A 25,676-nucleotide genomic window follows, 5' to 3' on the forward strand; every position below is an offset into this window, starting at 1 on the left:
ACTGTAAAATTGGTTGTACATTATTTATAGACTTACCAATTATATAATTAAAATGGTAATCAGGATACAAAGGTTAGTTATATTTATTAAGGATTTTTCTAAAAATGAAGCAATAATTCGTTTTTGGGCAGGACTTGTAACCAAAACAGCTTCATCAGCACCATTTGATTCCCGTATTGAATTGTAATTTAATACCATTCAGTCTAACCATGTTCATGTCTTTACACTGACCCGCTGGTCGCACTAATCATAACCCTAAAAATTTTTCATGGAAACCAAGCCAACAAGTGAGTGTGTGTTTGATGCACAGACTTCCGACATCCAGAAATGAAGCAGAGTTACAAACTCCTCCTCACCCCTTCACTGAGTCAAACACGACGGGATGTTTGGCGTTTCCCCCACTTGTATTCCACGAAATCCTGTATCCTGGTCTAGGATTGGTTTAAAATCATTTTTCATCAGCAGTCCACCAATAGTGGATAGGAACTAGGGATGCTCGCCAATCAGGGACTAGGAGGCGGGATGTTTTGAATACGGGTGGGGAGAAAACGCGTTTGTGCCTTTGGGGGGAAAAACATGGAGTCGGGAACAGTAAGTTTGGAAATGTATTAAAGGCTTTTACAAATAAGTGTTTAGCACATTTTTTTTACTTCAGTAGGTAAACGGGGTGCTGCTTCTTTTTTGAAAAGCGGAATGTTTTAGATGTTAAAAGATAAAAATGTAGCTAACATTTTGTTTGTTTTGTGTAACTTGTAGCTGGTTAGCGGGTCTTTCTTTTCTTGCTATCGTTTGTAGCATCAAAGCTAACAAAGTTTACTTAAAGTCTATAAAACTTGTAACAATGGCAGCACAATTTTTCTTGTTATTTTACAGTGCGTTTTTGTTACTTGTTAATAATCATAATATTAATAAAAGCTTTTTTTGTTACCTTAGTGCTTTCCAAAGCAGTGTTTTTATAAACGTATAACATTAATAGAAATAAATACAGCAGAAAACTGTGCTAGATAGCTGAGTTAGCAACAGCATCTATTACAAGACAATAATAATATTATTAACAAATTATTTAACTATATATATATATATATATATATATATATATATATATATATATATATATATGTATATTTATAGCATGTAATTTAGATTTATAGAGTAATATATGCAATGCATAATTGTTTTTATTATTTTATATAAAAAAAATTATAATAATATCGATTGCGATTGTATTTAACCTGCAACATTTAAAGTGATGTGAATTGTATGTAAAAATGCAGACTACAACATACTCGAAGCACAAAACTGGTTTCATATCCACAAAATTACATTTAGTTCCAGATTCACAATTTAAATAGATTTGATCAACTGTAAGGAATTTAAAATGAATTATAATGGATATAAGATATTCAGAATGACCAGACATGGCTTCTGTTTAATATCAATGTGTCTAGATTTAAACAATGAGACATTATTGCTATATGTAATTGGTGCAAAGAGTTAAAGGGTTACTGATCAGAAGATTGGTGGTTCAAGCCCCAGTATTGCCAAGCTGCCACACTTGGGCCCTTTAGCAAGGCTCTTAACCCTATATCATTACTTTACACGTTGACCTGAGCTTCCTAACATGACTGAGAAATATGCAAAGAAAAAAAAATCACTGTGTTGTAATGTATAGGTTATAAGTAAAAAAATAAAATCTTTACTTTTATGACAGAGATGCCAAAACTTTACCTTTAAAGCGCAAAAAACAAACCTGATTGAGGGCCATGGGCCGAACGAAAATGTTGAAAACTTTTTAAGTTTCCATGGTTTCTATCATTTATGATTTTATAATATATAAAACCAAAAAGAAAACATTACTTTGTAATCCACTTAACTAATGCAGTTTTATATTCAAATTTTTAGTTCAGTTAATCTTATAGTACAATAAGAAACAATCTAATTTATTGTACAATACAATTCAATGCCTAATACAGCTATTCTGTCAACTCTAATGTGAGGCATAAAACTGGTTCTTATTTGTCAATGTTTTTTTTGTGATTTTGGAGTCCTTGTAAGGAACCCCCTCTTCTCATACATTAGTTTGTTATAAGTATGCCATATTATTTACAATCACCACAGTGATTTTTTCTCTGATGGACAGTCAAAATAATAGTTCATTTAGTAGCTCCTAAATAAATATTTTAGCTTTGAATGTCATCAATCTTAGTATGTACATTTCTTGTAGTGATCTTCTGCAGAAAAAGAAAAATGGATGCAGGATCCTGAGCACTGTTGTGCTGGAGTTCTACAGAGGTCATGTCTCCCAAAGTGGCTCACCAGCAAGGCAAGGCAGAGGACACAGCAGTGCAGGTGGCAGTGCGAGTACGTCCACTGCTCCCTAAAGAAATCCTGCACAACCATGAGAGCTGCATCACTGCAAGGCCAGAAGAAAAACGGGTTACTCTGGGCCACGATCGCCACTTCCACTTTGACTTTGTTTTCGAGGAAAGCTCTGTCCAGGATGATGTATATGCAGTCTGTGTACAGCCCCTCATTGAAGCGTTTTTTCAGGGTTTTAATGCCACTGTATTTGCTTATGGTCAAACAGGCTCAGGCAAAACTTACACGATCGGGGAGGCAAATATATGTAAGTGATACTTTTTTCTGCATTACCTTTGCAGTTTGCCCCAGTGTTTTAGAACGCTGATAAGTCTTCTTCTTCTTCCAGCTTCTCCCATTAGGGGTTGCCACAGCGGATCATCCTTCTCCATACCCCCCTGTCCTGTACATCTGCCTCTTTCACCCCAACCACCTGCATATCTTCCCTCACCACATCAATAAAGCTACTCTTTGGCCTTCCTCTTTTCCTCCTTCCTGGTGGCTCCATCCTCAGCATTCTCCTACTAATATACCCCAGGTCCCTCCTATGCACATGTCCAAACCAACTCAATCGAGCCTCCCTCACCTTGTCTCCAAAACATCCTACATGCGCTGTCCCTCTAATAAACTCATTTCTAATTCTGTCCATCCTCGTCACTCCCAATGAAAACCTCAACATCTTCAGCTCTGCTACCTCCAGCTCCACCTCCTGTCTTTTACACAATGTCACTGTCTCTAAACCATACAACATCTCGGGTCTCACCACAGTCCTATAAACTTTCCCTTTCACTCTTGCAGATACCCTTCTATCACGAATCACTCATGCCACTCTTTTACACCCACTCCACCCTGCCTGCACGCATTTCTTCACTTCTCTAACACACTCCCCATTACTTTGCACTGTTGACCCCAGGTACCTGAACTCCTCCACTTTCTCCACCTCTTCTCTCTGCAACTGCACCCCTCCACTGCCCTCCCTCTCATTCACACATATGCCCTCTGTCTTTTAGTTGTTAAGTAATATTACAAATTACCTGATCATGGCTTGTTTGTCATCTTACACTGAAGTGCTGTTGTGATCTCAATTCTTAATAAGGAGTTGTTGATTATTTTTCTAACAGCTTGGCTTGAAAAGAAGACAAATTTTAGATTTTATAATTTTGTGAGAATTTCTGTAAGATGTTTATTTAGATTTGGTGAGTCTCTAGTGTCAGTGCTTTGTAATAGTCAAATGTAAAGCTTTTCCTATTGGTTTTTAGACACTGTTTTTTTTTTTTAAATGGATGGCTTTATTCTTTCTGGCAAAATTATAAACTGCTTTTTAACTCAAAAAGAGGAAAAAGAGGCTAGTGGAAAAAACTTTAGCTGTTATAAGTGATTTTCACAACATAGCTGAATATGGTTTGTAGAAGCATTGGCGAATGCTGTGCAATAAGTCAAGAAAGAGAATTTGGGCATGGTTATGAGGCTTTGCAACACTCAATTGTTGAATATTATTAAAGCTTGTCTTCTGTTATTACTTTAATATTTAATTAAAATATACACTAGGGCTGTAGTTACCATATAAGGTGCAATTTATAGGTATACATTACTGTCTGTAGATCATCCATCAGGTTAAAAGGATCGCTATTGAGTAGGAATCCTTATGGGCGAGGATTATTCTAAGCACAGGACAGTCTGTTTACTTTATTGCCACATCTAGCGTGTTGGTGCATGTTGTAGGAGTCCAAGAGCTGTTGTTAGCAGGATATTTTGGTTAATGATACGCAGCACAGGATTGAAACCGACTGAGAATTTTTTTATAGTAGTGGTCCTGTAGGCGTGACTTTCACAGCCTAAATGAGGTTTAATTACGCTGGCACACTGTACAGTAACAGATGTGCTACAGACAACAAATGTACAAACTATATGTTTGGTGTACATGATCGGCAAATCTGTGCACACAGTATAAAATGTAATTTCACCATCATATATTTACTTAGAAAAGAAATTGTGGGACATTGATAGATCTTAATGTATTTTAAGGTATTTGAACTAGTCTTCACTTAAAAAGTGTTTCTCATGACAGCTATAGAGTTTCTCTGTTTTATCAAGGCCAGTGATTTTCAGGGTTTGAAGATGGTTGCATGCTTCTTGTTAAAATCTTCCTCTGAGTTCACACACATTTGGGATGCCAACAACACTTCCCCCGGCGCAGCTGTCACTGCTCGAAAGCACAGCCCCACTTGCCATCTGAGATCTTGCTTTTAGGCATTTGGCTGTAGAGAGCGATTATGAACCCACTGCTGTTTATTTGGCCGCAGGTTCCGTCAGTGATGACGAGCAAGGAATCATTCCCAGAGCAGTGGCTGAGATCTTCAAGCTCCTGGACGAGAATGACCTTAGCGACTTCTCTGTCAGAGTGTCCTACCTGGAGGTTTACAAGGAAATCTTCAGAGACCTTTTGGAAGTGGAGACAGCGAGTAAGGACATTCATATCCGGGAGGATGACAAGGGCAGTATAGGTGAGGAGCTTAAGTTAGCTCAGGGTTTCCTGTGGAATCTATGAAATGTCATATTCTTCATTACCATGTACGAATTGCACAGCTATTCAAATATCCATTTATCTGCTGGTGATATTTATATTTGAGTGTGCACCCAATAAATATATAAGCTAGAAGATATTTTTGTTAATAAATAGCAATATTGGTATATACTTATAAACTGTATATTAGTTTGTATCAACAATTGTCCATAACTCAGAAATGGTAGGTAAAGTAAATATCCACATTGCTTAAAGTATAACCAGATTGCTTAAAATCTTGTGTGGCCAATAAGAAGAATTTAGAAAGTAGAGCTTAAATAGACAATACATGGAATTGTTAGCACTGGATAAATTTTATTCCTAATTTCAATAAATGTTTGTCTCATGCACTTCTTCCCTAAATATGCTTAGTCGTGAAAAGCAGCTAAGCAAATACATTATTATATTAATAGGCACATTATTGCTTCTACAGACAACCAACAGTACATTGGTAATATATTTTGCAGAAATACCACCAAGTTTAGTTTCTTTAGCAGTAAGACCTGTAGATGGGTTAATCAAAATTTTCCACTTAAGTCACATTTTTGAGTGTCAAAACATTTGTAGTAGTGTAAGTGCTTGTTTATTACTATATGTTTACAAGTTACCAAATAGCTTCTACTTAGGCCCATGTAGGCTTTCCCCCATATACATTTATACCGTGGAAAATATTTGTAGGAGAAAACTAGATACTAGTCACACACCATTCTAGACATAATAACTTGTGTTGCTGTGGTTGGTTGATTTGCTTATGCTTGTCGTAATTTTCTTAAAACATCAGCCTGTTTTATTGTTTTTTTAAACAAATTAAATACACACATTAAGCTGTTAAAAAATTAAACTGGGTTTTAAAACAGGTCCAGTAAATACATTGTTATGCAATTCAACATAAAAAAGCAGGTAAAGAGTAGATGTGATCTATTTTTGAGTATTACGGTTGTAATATTTACATTAGCTTGTATGAGTTTATACATGCCCAGTCCCATTGGTCGTCAACTTTCCAGTAGATGAAGTCAACTTTATTCCCTCACTCCTAAACACAAGTTTGTTTTGAATGTACAAGAAAATGTTATTCAATGCTTTGTTCCTTCCACAGTTCTGTGTGGAGTAAAAGAATGTGAGGTGGAGGGGCTTGACGAGGTCTTGAGTCTTTTAGAATCTGGAAACACGGCCCGCCACACAGGAGCCACGCAGATGAACCCTCACTCCAGCCGCTCTCACACCATCTTCACCATGCACATGGAGCAGAGGCGCGGTGGCTCTCGTGCCGCCAGCAGAGATTCACAAATCCTATCATCTAAATTCCACTTTGTGGATCTGGCCGGGTCCGAGCGAATTCTTAAAACTGGGAACACTGGAGAGCGACTCAAGGAGAGCATTCAAATCAACAGTGGACTTCTTGCTCTGGGAAATGTAATTGGAGCACTAGGGGACCCAAAAAGGAAAGGCAGTCATATTCCTTACAGGGACTCCAAAATCACAAGGTATGAAGCTTAGTTTAAATTGTTATTTATATATATATATATATATATATATATATATATATATATATATATATATATATATATATATATATATATATATATATATATATATATATACAGTGCACCCCAGAGAACAATTCTTTTATACAATAATTATTTTGAATAAGACATTAGACAGATTTTTGTTGTGGTCTATAACATTAGAGAATACATATTTATAATATTCAGTATATAGCTAGTGAAGGAATGTCACAGGTGATCAGTGGTAGTGTAGTAAGCTATGTGGCCAAAAGTATGTAGACATCTGACTATAGCACTCACGTGGTTCTTCAAACTGTTGCCTCAAGGATAGAAACAGACATAGTTTGTATCCAGTGTTTTTGTATGCAGCAGCATTTCAATTTCCATTTATTGGATTGTTTCAGCATAACCATAGCCCTGTGCACAAAGTGTGGTCCATTTGCCAGTGATGGAGTGTAGAGATTCAAGTAGCTTGGAGAAACACCTGACCTGCACCATGGGCAACCTCACCCAAAATCAGTGCCTTACCTCACTAATGTTCTTGTGAGTGAATAGGCAAATTATGAAAACTAAGGAAGAATAAATTTAGAATTCAATGTCCAAAAAGCATATGGGTGTGACAGTTGGGTGTCCACAAACATTTGCCAATACAGTGTAAACTGTATACTTCTTAAACAAGTTTTAATATTTATAATATTAAGATAGCTAGCGCAGTTTGATATTTTGATAGTGTAGATGTAGTGTAGATCGGTTGGTACCGGGCCGCACAGAAAGAATACAGAACTTACATTATTTCCCTTTTATTTATTATCTGATTCTGAACAATGTTTTATTTTGGAAAATTACCGGATTTATGACTCACTCTTAATGCATGTCAAGATGCTTGCCTCGGTCACATGTCTTACCTACATCCGCTACCTTCTTAAAGGGGCTGCTCCGGTCAGTAACGTAATACATCACCGCTAAATTGAAACCCCCAAGCTAGCAAAATAAACAAAAGACAGCACAGTGGATTCACGTTTATTATTATATATAGAAAATACCAGTTTTTATGCCGGTTGTATCGTTTTATTTTGTTGTATTTATTCGCCACACCTTAAAGACCGGTCCGTGATAATATTGTCTGACATTAAACTGGTCCGTGCTGCAAAAAAAGGTTTGGGACCGCTGGTGTAGATAATATTTTAAATGATTTTTTACATATATGAACAAGTAGATTTTTTTAATAAATAGAAGAGCAAAATGTAGACACAAAAACAGATTTTAACATCCTAGTTGTTAACAGTTGAGTAATTAAGTATTAGCGTTCGTGGTATAAGAGTATTAAAAATACTATTATAATAATATTATATTGTAATATTTTTATATCAGTATTATATTAGCCAGCCCTAGGAATTGGGAAATATAATTTAAATTACTTTTATTATTAGTTTTAGCTGTTCCCTGAATGACTGAAATAATACAGAATTGTATGTTTCCCATTTCCTTAGAATTTTAAAAGACTCACTTGGTGGCAATGCCAAAACACTCATGATTGCCTGCATCAGTCCCTCATCCTCTGACTTTGACGAAAGCCTTAACACCCTAAATTATGCCAAACGTGCCCGCAACATTCGAAACCGAGCCATGGTGAACTGTCATGGGGAGCCAGATCGTGTGGAAAGCCTGGAACTCCAGATCAAAGCTCTAAAGCGGGCCCTGGAGAACCGGCATCGCTCTGAGACCCGAATACTTGCACGTTCAGAGCCCGAACGCCAGGCACGTTCCCTGAAACCAGATGTGTGCAAGTTGCAGGCAGAGAGCACCCACTATAGGACATGCACAGACTCAGCCTACAGGCTGCTGATGGAGCTGCAGGGGGAGGGAACACTAAACCCAAGCCAGCTGTTGCGTGTGAAGGAGTGGCTTTGCGCTGTTGAAGAGGAGCGCAGTGGTTTGAGTACGGCCTCGGAGCTGGACAGTGGCATTGAGAGCAGTTCCACTGAGGACACTACTGCACTGAAAAAGGGACGGGAGCTTCTAAAGTGCCAGGTGGGTCATCGAACAGTACAGTTTTATACATGCAGTGGCCATTCATACATATACCCATCGGGCTAAATTCATTACTGTACCTTCTCGAATATTTTTTGGGGAATATGTCTCCTTTTATTTAGTTCTTGTGTCTGACAGTAACCAAATTTGAAACAATGCTAATCTTCTTCTTCTTCTTCTTCTTTCGGCTTCTCCCATTAGGGGTCGCCACAGCGGATCATCTGTTTCTATACCCCTCTGTCCTCTACATCTGCCTCTTTCAACCCAACTACCTGCATGTCTAACCTCACCACATCCATAAACCGCCTTCTTGGCTCTCCTCTTTTTCTCCTTCCTGGTGGCTCCATCCTCAGCATTCTTCTACCAATGTATCCCATGTCCCTCCTCTGCACATGTCCAAACCATCTCAATCACACCTATCTCACTTTGTCCCCAAAACGTCCTACATGCGCGGCCCCTCTAATAACCTAATTTGTAATCCTGTTCATCGTCGTCACTCACAATGAAAATCTTTTATTGTTTCGCCAACCTCTTTCTCATTATGCTTTCCTGTACTTCCTAATTCCACCATCACGTCTCTTTGCCTTTCTTTCTCTTTCCAGATGTCATGCCAAGAACCTTCCAAACTGTCTCTCATCACTTTTGCAGTAGTTGCCCAATCATCCAGCACCTCTTCACCACCATGTCTGACCTCTTACATGAATGTGTTCCTCCTTCAGTTTCCACAATCTTATTTTTAGTGTTGCTATTACTATCAAAATCATATAAGATATGCAAACAATTTTTTTTTTCCATTTTAGGGATGACAGATTAGTGTCCTTCTGTGTGAATTACCCTACCATGTTGATTAACTCTGATTTCATTCCTTGTTGCAATGTGCTTACATGTTTCTATTGTCCAGGAGCTGAATATGAAAGAAGAATGGAACAGGGAAAGGGAGAACTATATTTCCCAGCTTCAAGCACAGATCCAGCGATTAGAGCAGGAAAACACAGACTTTCTTGCTGCACTGGAAGATGCTATGGAACAGTATAAACAGCAGGTTAGAATATTGATACATATTTGACTTTCATCAGGGGTGAAAGATACATTTTTGTTGTTTTTATTGGCATTTACTTCAATTTTGGCTTTGACTTTCATTTCAGAGTGATAAGCTCCAGGAACAGCAGGACATCATAGAGGAGCTTCAATGTCTTCGGGCCCATCCAGGGATGGGGCTGCTGACACAGAGACCCCATACTGCACCTAATAAGTCATTTCAGCAAGCAAGCCTTCGCCCAGGCCATTTGACACCTTTTAGCAATGGAGAGGCTGGAGAAACCCCTGCTCGGCAGGTCCATACCTTTCCCCTTGTTTATATTTAAGAACAGACAGTAAAAGTTGTTTTACTTCTCACAGATGGTGCAGTGAATTGAGGGTTAGCAGTAGGAGTATTTTATGTAACTATACAGCCAACTTTTTTATATATTTGAAGCCACAGTTCAAGCAGTATCACATTTTGCATAAAAAAAACAAAACAAAATAAAATAAATTTTCACAAAGCATATGTTATCTGCAAAGAACAACTGAGCAACTAAAATCTGAGTCTAAACAACTAAATGTGTCATACATTGCTGGTGTATATGAATCACCTTAATTGCTTTACAGAACTTCATCAGTTAGTCTAATATAGTGAGAGAAATTGAATATCTAAACTGACTCTTTATTATCTAACTAATCATTTCAGACAGAATCTGGACAGTAATAACATTAGACTCTAGTAATTAAAGACAGATCCTAACTGATACTAAAGAAATTGCATAAAACATGCACTGGTACTGATGTGTGAAAATGTGACATTTCGGTTATATATGTTATTATTGAACTTACAAAAAAAACTCTTTATCAGTGCAAAAGACATGGTTTTCCCTATGCCACTTTATACACACCATTCAAGCATGGAAGGCAATGTTATCTAGCTACTGAGGGCAGTGATGCCTGTGCAACGAACTAGGTGCCATTGGGCCTTTTGGGAGTTATCCAATATGCAAAGAATTTAGTGGAAATATTTATTTAAAAAATTGTGTGATTTTGTGTGATATTTGAGGCGTCAAACCTTTATATATCATATGCAACATAATTTTTTATATATCATTGTAGAGTATCTTATCAGAATATCCAGGTAGTGTGGAGAACAATATACATTTTCTTTTCTAAATGTTCTATATATAATGTAATGTTCTCTGTAATATAATCTATGCTTTCAGACTGGCATGAGTGTTTCAATGGATTGTCATTCATTTTTGGAAAAAGCCCATTGGGACAAGGAATGTGAGTCCTATGAGGAGGATAGAGAAGGCGAGAACACTTGCAACAAAGGAGTCAAAGACAAACGCAAGTATGGGTGGTACTCTTTTTCTTGCTACTTCTCTAAAAACAAATCTGTGCACATATTAAGTGAAATCAGTGTAATGTTTACACTTCATGTATAATAGCACATTCAATATAGTTATTCATAGTTATTCAGTTCGCTTCAAACTGCAAATCGGAGGGCAAGTGTAATCCTGTGCCTAAATTGACCGCAACACAACAAAACAAAGCACCTGAAAATTCTGTCAATTTATGGGCAGAGTGAGTGAATTTTTACTTTTTAAAAGTACCAGTGGGAGTAATTATTGTGGCCATATTCCATAAGCCAGTAGCAACTATGGAATCCAGAACAACTGCCAGGTTCTCAGGCTAGGACCACCCACAAAAAGCAACGTTTGATGACTTGAGAGAAACTACCAGTTTGAACGCAGGGTAAAAAGTAGGAGGCATTAAATTAGCATGAAGGGTGCCCTGAACCAAAATGTAATATGTAGGCAGTGTAGTGAAATGTGATTGTAGAGATGTTATTAAGAGTTGGTGGGTGTGAAAAAGACTTGCACACAACTCCACTCCAATCTAATGATCGGTTGAATGATTACAAGATGTGTTATTTGCTTTGCCAAAAAGTGCAGCCAGTGTTTTAAATATAGCTTCAGTTCTTTGTAAGTATATTTATTATAGATACTTAGATTATGTATTGATATGATTTTTCTACAGATACATAAATATTACCTGGTCCAAGAAGGATGCACTATTTCAAGGATCACCCAGAGGAGCTAGGGGAACCCTGTCTCAGGTCCTGGGGCCTAGCCACCATCAAGGATTACATTACAGCAGACGAACTTGTAAGTTCAGCACTTACATTATACAGATTCCGAATTATTACAACCCTTAGTTTTGTAGGAATTAATTGTAGTTTTTTGGTTTGTTATTAAAAATTCATTCATGCATTTCATACTGAATCTATGACAGAAATGTAACACTTTTATTAAAATAATTTAAATATGCGATTAAATATGCATTTTCAGTGTTTGATAGATGACCATATAGCAGTTTGCACTCCTGTGTGCTGACAGATATGACTGTGTTTTATGTGGATAGCTAACACCAGTGTAGGGGAGAGTTCTGTGCTGGAAAGCCTAAGAGGCTGCTTATTGGAGATGGGTTCAGACAGAGGGTTGCTTCAGGCCCAGCAGAAGATCAGAGAGCTTTCTGTCACCATCCGAATGAAGGAGGAACTCATCAAGGAGTTGGTCAAAACAGGTAATTTTGATCATTCAGACATGAGTATGTGTGATGAGCACCAATTGCACGAAGCTTTTTCATGTCTTTTGGATTGAAATAATATATGTTTATTATACCAAGCAATGAAATATAGAATTATTAATAAAAGTAAATATTCAAGCACAACCTAATCGCTGACATAATGATTTGAATGAGACTGACTTTCTGCTCTTTTGTTATTGTTATACTAAATGTAAACATTTGTTTTGTCTTATCAGATCATTGCCCCAACATGTCTACACTCAATGCCCTGATGGTATTTTCTTGGTGTGTTTACAGGAAAAGATGCCCAAGCTATGAATAGGCAATACAGCCGAAAGGTAGCTGAGCTGGAGCAGGAGGCTGAGCAGGCACGAACCGAGCTCACAGAGGCCCACAAACAGCTGCAGGAGCTGGAGGTTCATGGCAGTCGTGATGCTGCTGACCGCTCTAAAGCCCAGGAGTGCCGGAGAAAGATTGCAGCTGCGCAAAGCAAAGTGCAGGTCAGGCTGTAGCATGTGTCTATGGTTGTTATATAGGAGTTATAGCATCAATTGATTATAATTACAATTGTTGTGTTAAATACAGATATTGAGTCTAATTTATACCTTTAAAATGGGATTTGAACATTTAATAACCTGGTTTTTAAAGTGGTACAAGGCATGTGCGATTGACGTCTTTATATTCATTGGTCTGACAGAACTTTTTATAACTGCTATAAATATCATAAGCAAGGGACTATCTTGTTTTGGGGATATTTCACAACATTTCATGTTACTATAAGCAGATAAAAAGTACAGTGTTTTTTATTGTTTTATAAATACAAATTGTAAGAAATAAACAGTTGGGGGTGTATTCTGTAATAGAAAAACAGCCAGCTTTTGTACCTCTAACAGCATACTACTTTTTTTTTTTTTTTACTCTTTGCTTGCTAAGTTGATCAAGTTGAGCAGTGATTCTTTTTCAAGTCATGGCCTGATTTTTTTGGAATCGGTTTTGGCAGCGGACATGGAACGTGGGTGGGGGGGCACTCCCACACTTCATTCCTTAAAATTTTTGTAAAATAAATTCTATAGAAAGAAATATGCAAACTTTAAAATTGGGTATTTTGAGTTTGTATGTCAGAGATACCATGCCACAAAAATTTGCAAGAGGTCCCAATTGTAATTATTTTTTTTCATGAACAACTTATTGTAGGAATAAGGGGGCGCTGGTAAGATTCCATTATTGGACAAGCCCCTTAACCCAGCTGCTTAGTTGTATAAATGGGATAAATGCCTCTCTGGATAATGGCATCTGCCAAATGCCTTAAATGTAAATGTAAAAAATTATTAGAATTAATTAATTAATATAAACGTTATGCTACAATAATATCAATAGTGTTACTGGCTCTATGATGTTATGGAAAATAAATGGACAAAAGAGAAATTCAACCACTTGAAACTCAACTTTTTAAAATAGATTAACTTGTAGCTTGAGGGAGAACTGAATTCTTAAAGTAAATGGATCAAATTATGTTTAAAATAAAGGTTTCCGTTAGATGTGCAAGATGTGCTTGTTTGCATGAGGCTACTGAAGAAGAAGAATAGCAGAAATTCACCTTCTTTTTCTAAAGCGTTCTTCTAGATCTTGTGTTGCAGGAGTAACAGATGCATACAAGGTCATTTTTTTTGTCTTTGGCAAGTGTCCCTTTCAGCATGTTTGGTTTGTTTGATGAAATCATACTGTCATCTTATCCCTAACGCTTAATTTGGAGATGTTGTCACCCATGTAATATATGTACTAACATAACAGCATTGTATCTCTGAACCAAAGATCACGTGTTTTTGGCAATTAGATTTGAAGGGAGCAGTGGCTCTGTGCTTTTTACTGGAGGGTTGAAGAGTTGATTTCCCAGTGGAGCATTAAGACATTGGGACAAAGCATATTAGGCCTGCAGCTGTAACCATCCTTCCACCATTTTTCTTTTAGAGATTGTCCTGAGGCACTTGAGCAAGGAGTGTAATCCAAAATCACAAGACCTTACAATACCTCCAGGAACACTAATATCACAAGGAATGCAAAATCCTTGCGATTCATATTAGTTACCCTGGAAGAAATTCCTTTGCTATTACAAACCCATTCATCTGCATATATCAATAATTTGTTGCCATGTGTTTACCTAAGTGCCAAAGTGTGGGAGTCCTGTCCCGAGAAATCACAGCACTGCAACGTTCCAATTTTCTCATTTATTCAATCTCATTTAACACACCTGATGGAGGTCTTCATGGGCTGAAGCCCAGCTGTGGTGTACAGATTCACCCTGAATTTGCATTAAATCTCAATACAGCATGGAACAACTCTTTGTATTTTAAAATGTGATTTTGTTTAAAATTGTCATTGTTTTCAGTGTTATCAACTATATTCATTTATTCCACCTGGTTTTTGCATTTACTTACTGTAGCCTTGATTTCCCCATCATTTTCATCAACACATCTCAGTAGTGTATGCAAAAAAATTTTTTATTTGATGAACAGGCATGTTGTTTAGTGTTTAAAATCAAGTTAATTGTGTTTTGCTATTTAATATCCATATATATATATATATATATATATATATATATATATATATATATATATATATATATATATATATATATATATATATATATATAATTATACAGAACAGCCTGTCATATTATACCTTAAATTTCTTTTATTACAATTGTATTTGGTTAATGGTTTAGTTTATGGATAGTTTATATGTCCAACATCACACATGGACTAAATTACACAGGACATGCACTTGTGTTCATTTTGTAACATTTGTTTAAAGATTTTCTGTCAGCAGAGGTCTTCTAAAACCAGTCTTAAAAAGCAGATTGCTGTTAAATATAATTTATGCTGGAAGCATATGCTGTTCCATCCACTGGCATATGCTATGGGTTTTGTGGTAGGAGCATTTTTTCCTCTCTGCATGCCAGGATTTTCCACTTAGCAACGTTGGCACCTCTGGTTTTTGTTTATAATGGTGACCGAGAACGTCTCTGTGCCTTAAAGTCTGAAACATTGTTTCATGTGGTTTTTTTTTTTTTTTTTTTTACGTCTGTTAAATAATGTAAGAGTATTTTATTATTGTAAATGAGATAAAATTATATTTGTAATAACATTATGTATTTTGTAACCTAAGTCAACATCAACTGGAAAGACTTTTTGTCTAAACTGCAGCCTTGAGTGTGATGTCTTCGTTCCACATGTTTGCAGGTGCTGAAGCAGAGGCAGCGGGACACTGCACAGCTGGCCTCTCTGTCAGTGCAGAGTGAGCGTCGTGTGCAGGAGCTGGAGAGAAGTGTACAAAGTCTGCGGCAACAGCAGGACCAGCTGCAGAGGCGCCTCCGGGAAGAGAGTCAACAGAAAAGAAGGCTAGAGAGTGAGATGCAAAGAGGCAAACATCGTGTAAAGGTGACCACATTAGCAATGGGATTTTCAGCCATAACAGTACCACCAGTATTTCTGATGATCACTTATCAGACAGTTCATTCTGAGATTGAGGTTGATTGGGCATTTAAAACCTTCACACTAACATGATGTCAAGTGACATCTGAAATACTATCTGACCTTAACAAATTGTGTGATTACAATATATGCTACCTGTCTGTTTTCAGGAGCTCGAGATAAAAAATGAGCAGCAGCAGAAGATCCTGCGTATTAAGACTGAGGAAATTGCTGCCTTCCAAAGGCAAAGGAGGAGCGGCAGTAACGGCTCAGTCGTCTCACTAGAAGAACAGCAGGTACAGATCAGGAAAACTCAAACCACAGCATTATCAAAACAGTAATTGAATCTTTATTAAAGCCTGCCTTAAGGTTTTTATGTGGTTTGTTTTATTATAGGAACCCTTGTTTTTACTGTCTCATGGGTTGTTTCAGCATGTTTTAAGTTTACACTCTGTGTTTTACTCATGTTTGGACTGGTATTTGAGCTTATGTTTTAAAATAACCGTGTTGTTTTTTTGTCTGTGATAAACATGCTTCATCTTATCAGAAATTATTTTCCTCAAGAGTAACAGTATTTTGGGTTGACAAAAATGTGGCAGAGTTCAAACAGTTACAGTCTTTGTGACTGTTGTTGGTCTTTTGAGCAGAAGATAGAAGAACAGAAGCGATGGCTAGATGAGGAGATGGAAAAGGTTCTGGAACAGAGGAGAGGTTTGGAAGACTTGGAGGGAGAATTGACTAAAAGGGAGGAGATCCTAGCCAAAAAAGAGGCATTGCTCTTGGAGCGTAGCGGCCTGGAGACCAAACGACTCCGGTCAAGCCAGGTATATCTGACCTTGTTCATCCAACGTCTGTATGATTTGATACAAAGCATTTCGTGCAGACTCCACACACATCGGCCTGAAAAGATATTCTTACTCTCTTAAAAAAGTAAGCTGACTGTGTTAAACCCAAGGAGGACCCTATGGCAAAATTACAATCTACATAATTAGGCTTATACAGAATGCGAATAATAGGTATTAACATGAATTCCAGTCTCGAAATACATTAAATGGGTTTAAATAAAGCATATATTAACATTGTCTAAAAGTTCATTATGATCATTTACCTGGCAGGCTCTAAGTAAGGACCTGGCGACATTGTCAAACCGTATTGAATCGCTGGAGCGGGAGCTATGTGAGCGAAACGGCCAGCTGCGCAGTAGCAGTGCTCAAGACTCACAGCACATCCGCCAGGAGATCTCCAACCTGAGGCAGGAGAAAGAGCAACTCCTTAAACAAAGAGTAGAGTTGGACGACAAACTCCGCCAGGGTAACCTGCTGTCCCCTGAGGTGGGTACACAGCATGAACACTGCTTTATTACACCTACATTAATTGATTGAGTTCCATTAGTCACCTCATTACATCTATATAAATATTATGTAGACATTGCATTATATCTTAAGTTCAACTCCCTGTTGACCAAGTATATTAAATTAGGTAATTCTTGTAGGTAAACCCTTTTGTGACAGAAGCGTTAGCACATTATTATGCTGACAAGAGGTTCTTGTTGTTATCTATGGCTGTGATAATCTATAATAATAACATTCTTTTTAAATGCTTCTAAAGGTAATGATACATTCTGACTATATGTATTAAATGCACAATATTGTCTTAACCTAACCCTAACCCTGTCAAAAGCATTGCATCACCATCTCTGTTACAAAACTCTGTTAAGAACTTAAGGTTTGTGATGTGTAAGAGGGTTGGCATTAACAAAACCTGAGTGTTACCAATCAGTGTGTTTAGAAAAGCTTCACCCCAGTATTTCCAGAACTTCTGATTTCTTTCAACAAGTCTCTGAAAAGTTTTTTGTTGTTTCTTGTAATTAACTGCTCACTGTGTTGTAACTGTCCTGTAGGAGGAGCGCACCCTGTTCCAACTAGATGAGGCTATAGAGGCTCTAGACGCTGCCATTGAGTACAAGAACGAGGCTATAACACAAAGGCAGAGACAACTAAGGGCATCAGGTAGCATGCTCACTCAGTGGGAGATGAACCTGATGGCCAAACTCACCTACCTGTCAGGCTCTGAGACACGGGCACTACTCTGCAAGTACTTTGATAAGGTCTGCTTCGACATTTTTTATTGATATTGTGTTGTTAGGTTGTTATGAGGAGTGTATTATTAGAATTGATTAGATTTAATTATGAATGTATAGTTACACTTTCCCTTACGAGGGAAATATCAAGGTCCGTGACGTCGGAGTGACGTGGGGCCGCCTTCCCGTGGGCTCACCACCTGCAGGAGGGACCGTAAGGGACGGTGCTGTGAGGATTGGGCAGCAGTCGAAGGCGGGGGCCTGCTTAGACTGCTGCCCCCGCGACCCGAATTACGGATAAGCGGGAGAAAATGAATGAATGAATGAATAGTTACACTTTACCTTTCTTTTTGCTGTGAATTCTTTGAAGGTGGTATCTTTGCGAGAGGAAGAGCGGAAGCTGCAGATAGCCTTGGCTGAGCTGGAGATGCGATTGGAGGAGCAGCAACACCTAGTTGGGTGGTTGGAAGCAGCACTTGAGCGACAGCAGCTGGACACAGACCGCCGGCTCACACAGCAGCAAAAAGAGCACGAAATAAACGTGCAGCTCCTGCTGCAGCAGTGTCGAGGTAACTCATCAGCAGACAAACCACCCTTTTTAAGACTTAAGAGTAATGGGAAGACAATGAGCAAAAAAGCTGTGTCAGTGTTACTCGGTGCACAACAGAAGTTTTTTTTTTTTATACTAAATGTAATGTAAAATAATAAAATAGATAATGTCTTATGGACTACAAACCTCAAGAGCAAAAATTATAATAATAAAAATAAGATATAACCATCATAATAATAGGAACCAGCTAGAAATTGCTTGGGCAGAACCTAATATTCTAATGAGCACATTTGATTGATAATTTGTTGTCCTATTAGTTGGCTTTGAAAAATTAACCAATTGTTCATGCTTTCATTATTCATCCTTTGAGCTTCATATTGTGGGCAATAAAACCAACATAATTAGAAAGAACTAAACCTTATTGAAAAGTAATGAATTATTTTCCCATGGACTTTAAAGATGGTGCTTAATTATAATCCTTTAAATTGAAATTAACACAGAGATCATCTATACACATTACAGGCAAAACAGTTTCATACAAAAAACAAATGCCTGAAGAGGGTTCAGGGTAAGAGTCAGGCACCAAGAATTATGTTGCTGTTATTCCTGTGGATATATAAAAAAGCTGGCAGGAAAATTACATAAATGTTTAATGTAGGATGCAGATCATTAGCCAAATGAAAGGAAAGGAAAGCATTAGATTCAGATAAGCTGATGCGAGTGCAGAGAACTTTAATTAGAGTGCAAATATATAAAACAAGCAAACAAAAATCATTAAACAAATGCAAAATAACATGAAACATAAACCTGAGCGTGAAAGAAACCAACAGCATGGAACAAGAAGCATAAAAAGACAAACATTAGACAAAGGTGTGTGTTTAGTGACGTATGACAGTCATGTGATGGTGTGGTGGTTGATGGTGTGAATCATAGTCCACCTCAATTAGGCAAAAAAAATATATAATTATTAAAAATAGAGGATACCATTAAATTACCTTTCGAAAACATGTTTTTGTTTATAATTAGCAAATATTTAATTTGTGTCAGAGAAATTTGTAAAACAATGCACTTGTCCCATTTGTATTTTGTTTGTTTTTTTTAGTTTTCTGTTCTATTTTGTGAATCAGCTGCCAAGACATTAGATGGAATTTGCTGTGAATGAAAAAAATATATATATATTGCATAAAAGTGAAATAAGTCTTACTTCCTCCACAGATCAAATGGATGAAGGTCTGGCTGGTAGACAGCGACAGTATGAGGGACTGATCCACAACCTGAGCAAAGAACTGACTCTGTGCAAGGCAGCCAATCAGGAGCTCAACAACAAAATAAGGGACATGTGTGGACTGGGAGATCAGAGCAAGAGTGAGCCTTTAGTTAAATGTTATGATAACTACATTTTTCCATTATATATTTGTAATTTTTAAATTGAGAAACTATATCCTAATTTACTCAACTTCAATATACTAAATAATAGCTAGTTTTCTGTAATCTTAAATTATGAACACATCAGTTTTGTAAATGTATTTTTATATTTGTAAAATCTCATCTTAACCAGGTGAAATGTCTGATTTTTACTGCAGGTGGAATAGACAAGATGCAGTGCAAAGCAGGTGGAGACAGTACCAAGTACACTCCTGAACCAGACAGAGTTCACAAGTCAAGAGAGGAAATGCGGGAGTTGGTGAATGCACCGCTGCCCCCCACATGGAGGCGCTCTTCCCTCCCCACTGAAGACCAGCATGTAATAGAGGAACTTAGGCAGAGGGTAGCTTGTGAGCTGCCAGCCAACAGAACTGTCCAGCCTAATATGAATATGAACACTGCATACTGGAGTGGAACAGGCTCATTGTCCCTTAACAAACCAAAGAGAGAGAGCAGACGCTCAAGCCTAAACCCAGGACACATTAGTTCAAACTCTGTTATCATTGATGTTCGGAAAAACCCATTATAGCAAACCTCTTATTCTTCTTGTTCTTTCAGCTGCTCTTGTTGGGGGTCGCCACAGCGGATCCTCCGTCTCCATATTACTCTGTCAGCTACATCTGCATGTTTTCCCTCACTACATTCATAAACCTCCTCCTAGGCATTCATCTTTACCTCCCTTTCAGAATTCTTCTACTGATATACCACATGTCCCTCCTCTGCACATGTCCAAACCATCTCAATCGCACATCCCTCACCTTATTTTCAAAATGTCCTATATGCTCGGTCCCTCTTTTAGTCAATGCCACTGTCTCTAAACCATGCAACATAGCATGTCTCCCCACCATCCTACATATGTTCCCTTTCACTCTTGCAGATACCCTTCGTTAATACGTTATAGCAAAGTAATATTTACTTAATAGTACATACATTTTTCATTAAACTGAATCTTTTCCATGTGTACAATTCTAGTACTAAGTTTATACTGTGGACTTTTTAAACCATTATCACATTTTTGTGTACCGGACAAAAGCACTTTATGTAATGGCAATATTTGTCGAGCAGATCTTTTTTGTCTGCTCTTTTACAAAAAAACAATTGCATGCTTAGTGGCCTAAATTTTATATACATGAACAATGTAAACAATGTTGTATAAAGTTTGTGTGTGTATGTAACTTTTTTTCAATAATAAATTTAAAGAAAAATTCGAGCCAGCCAGGAGTCGAACCTAGAATCTTCTGATCCGTAGTCAGACGCGTTATCCATTGCGCCACTGGCCCAATTAAAGACGCGTCTGACGTGGCTCTATAAGACGATAGACTCGGATTCAATATGTAATTTTGATAGATTATATAACGGGAATTTCTATTACGATTGATTTAAAATACCTTACTAAAGCGGGTATGACTGCTAGCACAGCACCGTCTCTATTTTTAATGCGTTGGCATTAGTAACGAGTGAACTGGTTAGTACACACGTTTTTAAAATGTTTTAAGCTCTTTTGTAAATATACTTCATATGTTCAGTTTAACCTTGCTAGCATTTAATTTTATAGTAATTAAATAAATAAAAAAATTAATAAAAAGATCCGAGCCAGCCAGGAGTCGAACCTGGAATCTTCTGATCCGTAGTCAGACGCGTTATCCATTGCGCCACTGGCCCGATGACGCAAATAGTTAGTTGATAGTCGATGTTCTCTTTCACGTATGTATTCTGTGAACTGCAACCGATATGATTATGCACTTTAATTGTTGCATTATGTTTGTAAAGCAAATGTTAAAGTTAATGTTAAATATCTCACCTTCAAAATGGTCGTTAAAAAAAATCACAAAAATTAGAACGAGTCCAAAGACAAGTCGAACACCCTTATCCGTTACGCCATTGCGCCACTAGCGATAACACCTAAATATGGAACTGTTTATGAAGCGTCTCTACGAAAACTGGAAATAACATTTATTACTTGATTATTTTAGTAATTTAATTATATATTTATATCGACAGTTATTTGGGTTGTATTTTAGTTTTCTTAGTTTTAAGTAGAAGATTAAAACCGATCATTTAGACAATATAAACCCAGCCATTATGGATGCACAAGCCAGTGCACTCTTAGTGCCGGTCCCAAGCCCGGGTAAATGGGGAGGGTTGCGTTAGGAAGGGCATCCAGCGTAAAACATGTGCCAAATCAAATATGCGGATCACAAATGAGAATTTCATACCGGATCGGTCGAGGCCCGGGTTAACAACGACCGACACAGGTATCGTTAGCCGACAGGGTACCGGTGGAAATTGGGCTACTGTTGGCCGTAGGAGGAGAAGTAGAGGAGGAAGACGTCTACGGAGACGGCAGGGAAAGGAGCAGTGTAGGAGAGTGGAGGTTCGGGTTGGTACTTTAAATATGTTGGTACTATGACGGGTAAAGAGAGAGAGGTAGCTGATATGATGGAGAGGAGAAAGGTAGATCTGTTGTGTGTTCAGGAGACCAAGTGGAAAGGGAGTAAGGCTAGGAACATTGGAGGTGGGTTTAAACTGTTATCATGGTGTGGATGGAAAGAGAAATGGTGTAGGGGTGATTATGAAGGAAGAGTACAGTAAGAGTGTAGTGGAGGTGAAGAGAGTTTCTGATAGGGTGATGATCGTGAAGGTGGAAGTTGAAGGGATGATGATAAATGTCATCAGTGCCTATGCTCCACAAGTTGGCTGTGAGATGGAGGAGAAGGAAAAATTCTGGAGTGAATTAGATGAAGTGGTAGATGGTGTACCTAGGAAAGAACGATTGGTGATTGAGGCAGACTTTAATGGGCATGTAGGTGAAGGGAACAGGGGTGATGAGGAGGTAATGGGTAGGTATGGTTTTAAGGAGAGGAATGTGGAAGGGCAAATGGTGGTAGATTTTGCTAAAAGAATGGAAATGGCAGTGGTGAACACTTATTTTAAGAAGAAGGAGGATCATAGGGTGACGTATAAGAGTGGAGGAAGGTGCACACAGGTGGACTATGTGCTATGCAGGAGATGCAACCTGAAGGACATTGGAGACTGTAAGGTGTTGGCAGGGGACAGTGTAGCTAGACAGCATCGGATGGTGGTCTGTAGGATGGTTTTGGAGGCGAAGAAGAAGAGGAGGAGAGTGAGGACTGAAAGAAGAATAAGATGGTGGAAACTGAAGGAGGAAGAGTGTAGTGTGAGGTTCAGGGAAGAGGTCAGACAGAGGCTCGGTGGTGTTGAAGAGGTGTTGGATGATTGGGGAACTACTGCAGGAGTGATGAGGGAGGCAGCTAGAAAAGTACTTGGTGTGACATCTGGAAATAGAAAGCAAGACAAGGAGACGTGGTGGTGGAATGAGTAAGTGCAGGAGAGCATAAGGAGAAAGAGGTTGGCAAAACAAAAGGGGATAGACAGAGTGATGAGAAAAGTAGGCAGGAGTACAAGTAGATGCGGCAGCAGGTAAAGAGGGATGTGGCGAAAGCCAAGGAAAAAGCATATGATGAGCTGTATGAGAGGTTGGACACTAAGGAAGGAGAAAAGGATTTATACTGATTGGCCAGGCAGAGGGACCGAGCTGGGAAGGATGTACTGCAAGTTAGAGCAGTAAAGGATGGAGAGGGAAATGTCTTGAATAGTGAGGAGAGTGTGTAGAGAAGGTGGAGGGAGTATTTTGAGCAGATGATGAATGAGGAAAATCAGAGAGAGAGAAGGTTGGACGATGTGGAGTTGGTGAAGCAGGATGTAGATAGGATTAGTAAGGAGGAAGTGAGAGCAGCGATTAAGAGGATGAAGAGTGGAAAGTCGGTTGGACCAGATGACATACCAGTAGAAGCGTGGAGATGTTTAGGAGAGATGGCAGTGGAGTTTTTGACCAGGTTGTTTAACAGGATTTTGGAAGGTGAGAAGATGCCTGAGGAATGGAGAAGAAGTGTGCTGGTACCGATCTTCAAGCATAAAGGAGATGTGCAGTCTTGCAGTAACTACAGGGGAATTAAGTTGATCAGTCACACCATGAAGTTATGGAAAAGAGTAGTGGAAGCCAGGCTGAGAGAAGAGGTGACAATCTGTGAGCAACAGTATGGTTTCATGCCGAGGAAGAGCACCACAGATGCCTTATTTGCTTTGAGGATGTTGATGGAGAAGTATAGAGAAGGACAGAAGGAACTGCATTGTGTATTTGTGGATTTAGAGAAAGCGTACGACAGAGTGCCAAGAGAGGAGTTGTGGTATTGTATGAGGAAGTCAGGTGTGTCAGAGAAGTATGTGAGGGTGGTGCAGGACATGTATGAGGACAGTGTGACAGCAGTGAAGTGTGCAGTAGGTACGACAGACTGGTTCAGGGTGAAGGTTGGACTGCATCAAGGATCGGCCCTGAGCCCTTTCCTGTTTGCAGTGGTGATGGACAGGTTGACGGACGAGGTCAGACAGGAGTCTCCCTGGACTATGATGTTTGCGGATGATATTGTGATTTGTGGTGAGAGTAGGGAGCAGGTTGAGAAGAGCCTGGAGAGGTGGAGATATGCGTTGGAGAGAAGGGGAATGAGAGTCGGTAGGAATAAGACAGAGTACATGTGTGTGAATGAGAGGGAGGGCAGTGGAGTGATGCAGTTGCAGAGAGAAGAGCTGGAAAAGGTGGAGGAGTTCAGGTACCTGGGGTCAACAGTGCAAAGTAATGGAGAGTGTGTTAGAGAAGTATAGAAAAGAGTGCAGGCAGGGTGGAGTGGGTGGAGAAGAGTGACAGGAGTGATTTGTGATAGTAGGGTATCTGCAAGAATGAAAGGGAAAGTTTATAGGACTGTGGTGAGACCTGCGATGTTGTATGGATTAGAGATAGTGGCATTGAGTAAAAGACAGGAGATGGAGCTGGAGGTGGCAGAGCTGAAGATGTTAAGGTTTTCGTTGGGAGTGACGAGGATGGACAAGATTAGAAATGAGTTTATTAGAGAGACAGCGCATGTAGGATGTTTTGGTGACAAGGTGAGGGAGGCGAGATTAAGATGGTTTGGACATGTGCAAAGGAGGGACATGAATTATATTGGTAGAAGAATGCTGAGGATGGAGCCACCAGGAAGGAGGAAAAGAGGATGGCCAAGGAGGAGGTTCATGGATGTGGTGAGAGAAGACATGCAGGTAGTTGGTGTGAAAGAGGCAGATGTAGAGGACAGGGTGGTATGGAGACAAATGATCCGCTGTGGCGACCCCTAATGGGAGCAGCCGAAAGAAGAAGAAGAAGTAGGAAGGGTACTAACGTTCATCTTATGTGTACGTTTTAGGTCTTGCCATTTAAATTACACCTAATATGCACAATTATGCACAAATGTGATTGTGAATAAATGTGTTGCTTTTATTTGTGATGATCTACATGATGAGGCACTTTAGTTGTTGCACTGTATTTGAGAGCAAATACTACTATTGTTTCACTCGGTTTCAGTACATCTAGTGGTTGTGTGAGCACACAACCCATCAACGGCCTCGTGGCCTAATGGATAAGGCGTCTGACTTCGGATCAGAAGATTGCAGGTTCGAGTCCTGCCGGGGTCGTGATTTTGAAGGAGTTGAGGTTTTGTATAAAAGGCGCTGCAAAAAATATTGGGAAAATTAAGAAATGGAGAAAAGAAAAAAGAAATAACCGTATTATCAATTATCAACTATATGACATGTAATCAAGACATCCGTGTTTTCATTTATCACTGTTCTTTTTTTGCGTAAAATATCAAAACCGTGCTGCGACAAAGGCTGTCCGCTCAGAAGGCTTTAGTTTCTGTTTTGTCAAGTAAACACGATCTGGGATCAGTCAGCGAACCGAAAGATAAGGGGAAAGAGCAAGTCTATGTCAACCCACTAGGGGGCAGAATAGAACAATGTTATATTTTAAAACTTTATTTCCCAGTGAGCTGTGTATGTTCAGTAAATTTAGTACCAGTTCAAAAGGGTGAACATTTCAACAAGCAATTCAATGGAACACAATATAGAATTAGTTGATGATGTTTATGTAAGGAATTACAGCCTGCATTTCGTTTTAAAAGATGCAGTCAAAGAAATTTGTACTTTCTGGACGTTCATTTGAAAGAAGATGCAGAAAAGCACAATTCAGAGA

The 25,676-nt window shown here is 38.6% G+C and overlaps 1 protein-coding gene across 2 annotated transcripts; it reads left to right on the forward strand.

Moving 5' to 3' along the window:
- Positions 1-535: 535 nt before the first annotated feature.
- kif7 (kinesin family member 7) lies at positions 536-20,811 on the forward strand. 2 transcript variants are annotated; one of them, XM_083559009.1, is made up of 19 exons: positions 536-591; positions 2,225-2,626; positions 4,662-4,862; positions 6,018-6,405; positions 7,917-8,457; positions 9,359-9,499; positions 9,603-9,791; positions 10,704-10,834; positions 11,524-11,651; positions 11,908-12,069; positions 12,370-12,572; positions 15,312-15,509; positions 15,713-15,838; positions 16,190-16,366; positions 16,658-16,873; positions 17,443-17,649; positions 17,993-18,191; positions 19,388-19,537; positions 19,756-20,811. In XM_083559009.1, the coding sequence occupies exons 2-19, from the start codon at positions 2,296-2,298 to the stop codon at positions 20,124-20,126; spliced, it is 4,059 nt and encodes a 1,352-aa protein (XP_083415135.1). In that variant the 5' UTR covers positions 536-591; positions 2,225-2,295; the 3' UTR covers positions 20,127-20,811. The 2 variants fall into 2 exon arrangements, with proteins under 2 accessions (XP_083415135.1, XP_083415136.1); XM_083559010.1 differs by having other exon boundaries at positions 10,749-10,834.
- The last annotated feature ends 4,865 nt before the right edge of the window (positions 20,812-25,676 follow it).

Source organism: Silurus aristotelis, assembly GCF_946808225.1.
Source record: "Silurus aristotelis genome assembly, chromosome: 13".
In the NCBI taxonomy this organism is placed as follows: Eukaryota; Metazoa; Chordata; class Actinopteri; order Siluriformes; family Siluridae; genus Silurus; species Silurus aristotelis.

Coding starts and splice junctions, on each gene's coding strand:
- kif7 (XM_083559009.1), top strand. CDS start 2,296: ATGTCTCCCAAAGTGGCTCACCAGCAAGGCAAGGCAGAGGACACAGCA. Junction 9,500..9,602: donor TGGAACAGTATAAACAGCAG/GTTAGAATATTG, acceptor CTTTCATTTCAG/AGTGATAAGCTCCAGGAACA. Junction 11,652..11,907: donor ACATTACAGCAGACGAACTT/GTAAGTTCAGCA, acceptor TTATGTGGATAG/CTAACACCAGTGTAGGGGAG.